The sequence below is a fragment of the Amphiura filiformis genome, chromosome 1 (genome assembly GCF_039555335.1).
Source record: "Amphiura filiformis chromosome 1, Afil_fr2py, whole genome shotgun sequence".
In the NCBI taxonomy this organism is placed as follows: domain Eukaryota; kingdom Metazoa; phylum Echinodermata; class Ophiuroidea; order Amphilepidida; family Amphiuridae; genus Amphiura; species Amphiura filiformis.
Genome location: NC_092628.1, coordinates 75656393 through 75663482, shown reverse-complemented (window position 1 = coordinate 75663482; position 7090 = coordinate 75656393). Strand labels below are relative to the sequence as shown.

At 36.7% G+C, this 7090-nt stretch overlaps 1 protein-coding gene across 2 annotated transcripts; it reads left to right on the top strand.

Annotated features, from left to right (window-relative positions):
• The first annotated feature begins 1080 nt into the window (after positions 1-1080).
• On the top strand, positions 1081-6544 carry LOC140153323 (bile acid-CoA:amino acid N-acyltransferase-like). Of its 2 annotated transcripts, none has more exons than XM_072176060.1 (9): positions 1081-1215; positions 2440-2707; positions 3302-3562; positions 3754-3935; positions 4096-4212; positions 4432-4517; positions 5158-5287; positions 5546-5753; positions 6323-6544. In XM_072176060.1, the coding sequence occupies exons 2-9, from the start codon at positions 2458-2460 to the stop codon at positions 6451-6453; spliced, it is 1365 nt and encodes a 454-aa protein (XP_072032161.1). In that variant the 5' UTR covers positions 1081-1215; positions 2440-2457; the 3' UTR covers positions 6454-6544. The 2 variants fall into 2 exon arrangements, with proteins under 2 accessions (XP_072032161.1, XP_072032153.1); XM_072176052.1 differs by lacking the exon at positions 1081-1215 and adding an exon at positions 1493-1782.
• The last annotated feature ends 546 nt before the right edge of the window (positions 6545-7090 follow it).

Below are 7090 nucleotides of genomic sequence, written 5' to 3'. Positions count from 1 at the left end.
CAAAAGGGGATTTGTTTATCTTCCTTCGACTTGCTGAAGTCTGGGTTACGAAAGGCAACGTCTGTCAATATAAGCATGATAAGTGACACAAACCGAAGATATTGTTTCCACGAATTAATACAGCCGTCTCTCAACACGTGATATTCAAAATTCCCGGGCGCTGAAATTGTCCAGTGCAATGACGTCCCAGTAATACAATGAAGGCTGACAACAATCAAGCACAATTGAGCACAAGTAACCATGACGTCATTGCACTAGACACTTTCGGCTGCGGGAATTTTGAATATCGCATGTTGAGAGCCGGCTGTTTTTATTCACTTTTATGGTCAATATGAGTTTGTTTTAAATAAAACCACGTGATTCGTGCTTGATAATTATTTTTCTAAAATATAAGGTATAATGTTGTGATTGCCGGAGTCATCCTTTAATATACAGCGGACTTTGCTGGACAAATTTGAAACATACTGCAGTTACTGTTCATTTTCCTATACACAATACACAGTGCTCTCACCATTGTGGTGTGACCTCTACAAACAGTGTATGTTAAAGGTATAGGGCACTGTGTGAAAAATAACCGGCCAATATTTATTGTACCCTCTGAAATTCTAGGAAATATAGTTTTGTAACATGTCCTAAATTTTTAGCTAACTTAGATATTTGGAAATATTCGCACTTTGGTGTTTTAGTAAGTAGGGCACGGCATGGCCTCCAAAATTCCCTGTGTAAATCGAATGCAACTTTTAGTGACTCTCTTCCAAAGGGCATTAAAGCTAAACCACTTGACGGATATTTTTGGTACTTGCTGTCAATCAAGAATAATGTATACATTACATATAAGCTAAAAACTGAGTATGTGGGGCATCTGCAAATGTTCGTACCACCCTGATATGTAAATGACAGATAACAGCAAAAACAGCTCCCATATCTGTCCATAACTTAATTTTGTCAGGGCAGCGAGTCAGGGATGTCAAGTGGGTGATTATTTATTGGCAAGTGCCATATTTGGGCATAAGTGCAATCCACCATTCAATGCGGAGGATAGACTAGACTTTATCGATTGATTTTGCTGGAATAGTTTCCTGTTAACCAGGTTTAAGTACTGCAAAGGTCGAATCATGTTTGCTGTCCAGGATATATCAGTCGTCCGGAACTGTGATTGCGACATAACTTAGTATCATAACAAGAAACTGGTGATATGTTGTAATAAGATATAAGGTATGTGATTATCGTATGATTTATCGTACACGCATTGTCCATGCATACAATTTTGTTGACTGTGCAATCAGTGTGATTTGCTGTGCATTCATGCATAGACCATCAAATTTCGATGGTATATGATTCATGTGAACTAGTGTGCATTAATAATGTGAACAGGTATAAGTGTTTGCCCGTGTATTTGCTACATGTAACAAATGTACACGTACACACAACCAACAGTATATATTAATTTTGTATATACCGTACTAGTAGTTTATTCTCGCTCAAGTTCATAACGTCACCAAATAGGTCAACACCACTTATTCTGTATTCATCTCTGTTCGTGTATAAGTGAAAAGTAAAATATGAATGTAAATAAAGATCTGTTTTATCGTAACTGGTTACTTGAAATAGCAAATTGAACTTTGCACCGGTCAAAACCAACAAAGTACACGCACTGAATTATCACGGGTTGTATATAAGTCACATTGGTAATGACGTGATCAATGAAGGTATGATGTTATAAGCTTTTCATTTAGATATTTAATGCCTCAGAGACCATAATATTCAGGAACATCCAACTAGGTGAGTATTCTAATTTTGCTGTTGTTTCAGTTTCGTATTACAATACATTACCCCTTTAGCAGTACAGTAACTTAGAGATCGCTAAGGTAAAATACATAATACATCAGAATCAGATCATTTAATATGAGTGCAGTCGTGGCGCATATCGTTCTTGATTGTGTTATTTGTGTATGTCCAAATAGCACCAGGACGGAAAGCGACAGCCAGGAATTAACACCCTACTTTGAGTGCGAGATACATGTACGGCTCTCTTTACACGGGTCCGACGGCATAACGTCCTCTCCGAAGGACGGAGCACACTCATGGTTCATTTACCCAAATTTAAATGTACCTTGGGGAGAGCGGAAGTCTCAGTTTAATCTACAGATGTTGCCAATTAATTTCAGAGTTTGTTTCAAAGCCAATATCCCAATGATCGCGATACCCTCGAATAGCCCGATTTGTTTGTTACATGAAGCACTGAACCAGTGCTACCTTAGCAAATATCCACCGCCGGGAATTGACCACGGGACCTCGTGCATCAAAGGCAAACTACCGATGGGGGTAGGGACACAGTACCTGACTACCACAAACACCTTTGCGAATGAATAGTACTATAAGAACATAAAAAAAGAAAGACGAAATGTTTTTATTTCTTATTTTCTGAAACGTTTTCAGGTGGATAGATAAGTGACAATGGCTAGTGCGCATTCGCCAAGTACAACGAGCAGACCGGAAGTATCAATAGCAGCTTCCCCTCGCAATACTCTTATGTACGAAAGAGTTACCATTGAAGTAAAAGGGTTAATGCCCGGCGAAGCTATTACGTTAAGGACTTACTTTCATGATGAAGGGAAGAAATTTGAATCTCATGCACATTATAGGAGCGATGTTAATGGCAAAGTGAACACGAGTAAGCAAGGGTCTGAAGGTGGGCAGTATACAGGTAAGAATGTACTAGGTTTCATCACAATCTTATTGAGTAGAAAATAATTTGTGTATTCAATTTGTAAAAGAAGACACGCAATAAATTAAAATATAAATGAATATCTTGGCACGGAATTACCCAAAAGATTCTTACTCTTGAATCCAACGCCTAATAACCACCCCACACCCCCCCCCAACCATCGGCACACGCCCCGCACACAGATAAAGCGGACTTTTCAGGTCCCTACTTATCGGACTCGGCTGGTACGTCGGGCATTTCGTGTAAGCCTTAATTTTAGATGAACACTTCGCTGTGATGTCATAGCTGATTCTTCTATCCTAGAAAAGATGCATGATAAGAGAAAAAAACCCATCCGAATTCAAATCAATTCATCATTTCAATAATATAAAAAGCAAGAAAAAGAGCGAATTACTCTGAAAGAGCCATTACAATATGTGGAAAAGAGGACTAAAAACGAAAAGCTTCTAAAAGCAGTTAATTGATGAGGCTAAACAACAAAACAATAAACGAATTTGATATATTCAGGGTGTGGGTCAAGAAAAAGGAAATTCTACATCCCAATTTATTATTATTGTTCTGTTCTGATTATAGGAGTGGAGCCGATGGGTTTGTTTTGGAGCATGACGGCATGTCCTAATCATAAATATGGGACACGGTATATGAAAAATGACGTGACAAAACCTCTGCTCGTCAATATCACAGTACACTGTGGACATTTGGATAGCAGTCAATGTCGTCATGATGTAAACCCAATAGCTACTACCTCTGTGGAAAGATGGTACATGAATACAAATGTCGAGAGATTTGAAGTGCGTGCAGGTAGAGTTAGAGGAACTTTGCTGAAACCAAAAGGTATGCTGCATAAATCCATTTGTGTTTCTGTATTTCTGGCAAAAATGGTATACAGAATGTTATTTTTAAAAACTGTAGACAAAATATTTTGCAAAAATGTTTGCCTAAACTTAAATGAAACTAAGTGAAATAATTTAAAAAAAGCTGTTTCAATTTATAATTATGCTATCCATAATATTTTATAATTATAGGTCCTGGTCCATTCCCAGCAGTTATAGACATGTTTGGTGGCGTTAGACCTGGATGCAATGAAATAAGGGCAGCTCCTTTAGCTACTAAAGGTTACGTTGCATTTGCACTGGCGTATTTTGGCGGTGAAGGGCAACCTCCTAAGCTGGAGGATACGAAGTGCTTAGAAATGGAATATTTTGAGGTAAAATGTAGTGCAAATTCGTTTATTGAAAATATGTAACTAGTTTAAAGAAAACATAAATCCAGGCGCAAAGGGTATTTCAGAATTAGACAACATTGTTTATTCTCTTGTCATTCTATTTATTACAATTATTTGCTGCATACGTTATGTTTGTTTGCAGGAGGCTACTGATTGGCTATCACGTCAGCCTTATGTCCAAGCAGGTGGTATTGGCACAATCGGAATTTGCAAAGGTGGCGAAATGGCATTGGCTATGGCGATACACTTTCCTGAAAAGGTAAAGTAGCAAAATGATCACACCAAACTGCAAAAGACCCATGAACAGAAAGAAAAATTGCAAACTGTACAAAGGTTATGTTCTCCCCGATGTTCTCATCCAATCGGTGTAAACTTGAAAGATATTTCAATCGTGATACGTAAATATCGACTATTGGGTAGGTCTAATAAAATACGCTTACATCTGCTTTTTTTGTAATAATTGTCTTTACCTTCATAGATTAGGGCAACAATTGCATTTTCCACTGCTGGGATCTTTAATGTGTGTCCAACTTCTTACAAAGGAGAATTCTTTCCACACGCTGAGTAAGTTAAATTATTACCATTGTTGTTGAACTAAATTAGCTATGGCATCTTGTTATTTATCAAGTGAGCCAATTGTAATTTGTAAAATTAATTTTGTATGTTTTAAGCAGCAATGGTTAAAAAACATCTAATAACTATATTCGTCTAGACTATCCTACCACAATCATGACATTAGGTTGGTGATAGCCAATTAAAGCCATAACGCTTTCAAATGTTAGTGTAATGTAATGTAATGTAATGTAATGTAATGTATAATGTAATGTAATGTAATGTAATGTAATGTAATGTAATGTAATGTAATGTAATGTAATGTAATGTAATGTAATGTAATGTAATGTAATGCAAAGCAATGCAATGCAATGCAATGCAATGCAATGCAATGCAATGTCAAGCAAAATGTTTGAAATATTAGTTCTACAATACTACAAATGCATCTGTTTACCGTCTCGTAGGTAAATGACATTGGAACATAAATGGAATGTACATCTACAGGTCCTTCAGAATATAGACTAAGTATTATCATGTAACATTCCTGCAGTCAGTTTTTATGCGTACATAATTTTTTACTTGCACTTGGATTGGAGCATGACTGATATTAATTATCTTAATATCAATTATTATGAAATATTAATTTCTACAGATATGATTTACATCACGATAACTATCAGCAGATGGCAACTATTATGAATCAAATATCATTTGCACCTGATGGTGCCCTCATTACAAGGGATATTTCTCCTGATACTAAGCTTCTAGAAAGGTATCAAAAGGTATGTATAATTTATGTCTTTTTTTGTAACTTTTTGTTTGTGTAAATATGTCCATTATTTTAACACGTCTTTTCCCCACTTTTTCTTAATTCTTATTTCGCATTACCTTTAGAGATTAATATTTGAAAAAAAAAACATCAAAGGAAAACACACAATGAGAAATTGATGCCTATAAATCGTTGCAGATGTCAGATACCCGTCGCTTTCATGACCATTCTCTATCGTAATTTTATCATATTTTAATCTTTGTTATTTTAGTTCGAAAAAATCCAATGTCCAGCGCTTATCATTTGTGGAGATCACGATGGGTCTGTGAATTGGACCAACAATGGCCGAATAATAGCTGAAAAGATCCAAACAAACGGTCATAACAATGACTGTGAACTAGTAGTATATCCAGGAGGCGGGCACCTGATTGAACCACCTCAGGCACCATTGTGCATCACCTCATATCAGCCACCATGGGGTAAGGAATTGTTATTCATTGTCCGGACTCCGGAAAGGTCGGGGTGGGTCCGGGTGAAGGGACACCAAATACAATGTAAAAGTAGAAACGATGTCAATATCAAACCTGATGATATAACATGGTTGAACTCAAAAAGAAACTTGTAACTTTTTACAACTTGTTAATCACAAGGTCATATCTTTAAAATGAACCAAAATTACATGTACACACAGGATTACTTCAATACTCTACTCAAAACACATGTTAGTAACCAAGCAGTTGTCCAAGCTGTGATTTCCTGTGTTTGGGCTGTGAATGTTATCCAGAAAGCTATTCCATGTCAGTGCATTTTGCTGTTGTGTCAGTTGGATAACTGCTTGGTTACTGACATGTGCTTAGAGAAGAGTATTCAAGTAAACATGTGTGTAATTTTGGTTCATTTTGATGGACAGGATTTTAAGATATGACCTTTAGAAATATTATACGTTACTTTTTGAGCTCAGTTTACTTACCAAAACAGTACAACTTATAAGTAGTCACATCTATAAATGGCCATCCAATGACTTGAGGTTTTTATATTATTATTTCAGGATTAATCCATTGGGGTGGAATACCAGCACAACATGCACATGTGCAAGATGAAGCATGGACAAAGATGCTTGCCTTCCTTGAACACAATCTACGTTGTGATAGTCAATCCATTCCAGCAAGTAAGCTATAGGGACTTGGAAGGAATTTTGATACCATTGTCAAGAGTGTAAGGCAAGGCACTTCTGACATGTGCAATATTATCTACTTTAATTGATGAACACCAAAGTGGACACCTCGGACCGAAATCAACCGCCCATCCACTATGGACATGATGGACACACCGGACTCTTCATCCTAACAAACGTGGGCATTGGCTTGTACGCTGCTTACATTTTGGCTGATTCAGACAACCGTGGGCGTCCTCGGTTGGAGGTGTGTCCCTATTTACGTAGTAAAACGTCAGATCAAGGTCAAAACTATGTTTGTAGGATTTTACAAAAGCACCCACCCGAATTATCAATTGAATTGTCAAAAGGTGGCTAAAAAGAACACAAAAAATGGGTCATTTTGCCAAAAGTTAGAGGACACCTGTTCCCTGTCTTGTCTTTTGGTTAATATTGTAGTGTTAATTGTTTTGATTGATTCGCACTTAACACTTATTATTAACGTATTATCTATGTTATTAGCAATAAATATAAATTTAGGAAAGGTTAACTTTTTTTTGTCCTTCAGCCATTTCTGCCATAACGTGTTTGTATATTACGTTTATTATCCATTTTGATATCTGTTGCTGCTCTTTGTAATGAATTTTTGTAACTTTTCATCAG

Coding starts and splice junctions, on each gene's coding strand:
- LOC140153323 (XM_072176060.1), top strand. CDS start 2,458: ATGGCTAGTGCGCATTCGCCAAGTACAACGAGCAGACCGGAAGTATCA. Junction 4,518..5,157: donor GAATTCTTTCCACACGCTGA/GTAAGTTAAATT, acceptor TAATTTCTACAG/ATATGATTTACATCACGATA. Junction 5,754..6,322: donor CTCATATCAGCCACCATGGG/GTAAGGAATTGT, acceptor TTATTATTTCAG/GATTAATCCATTGGGGTGGA.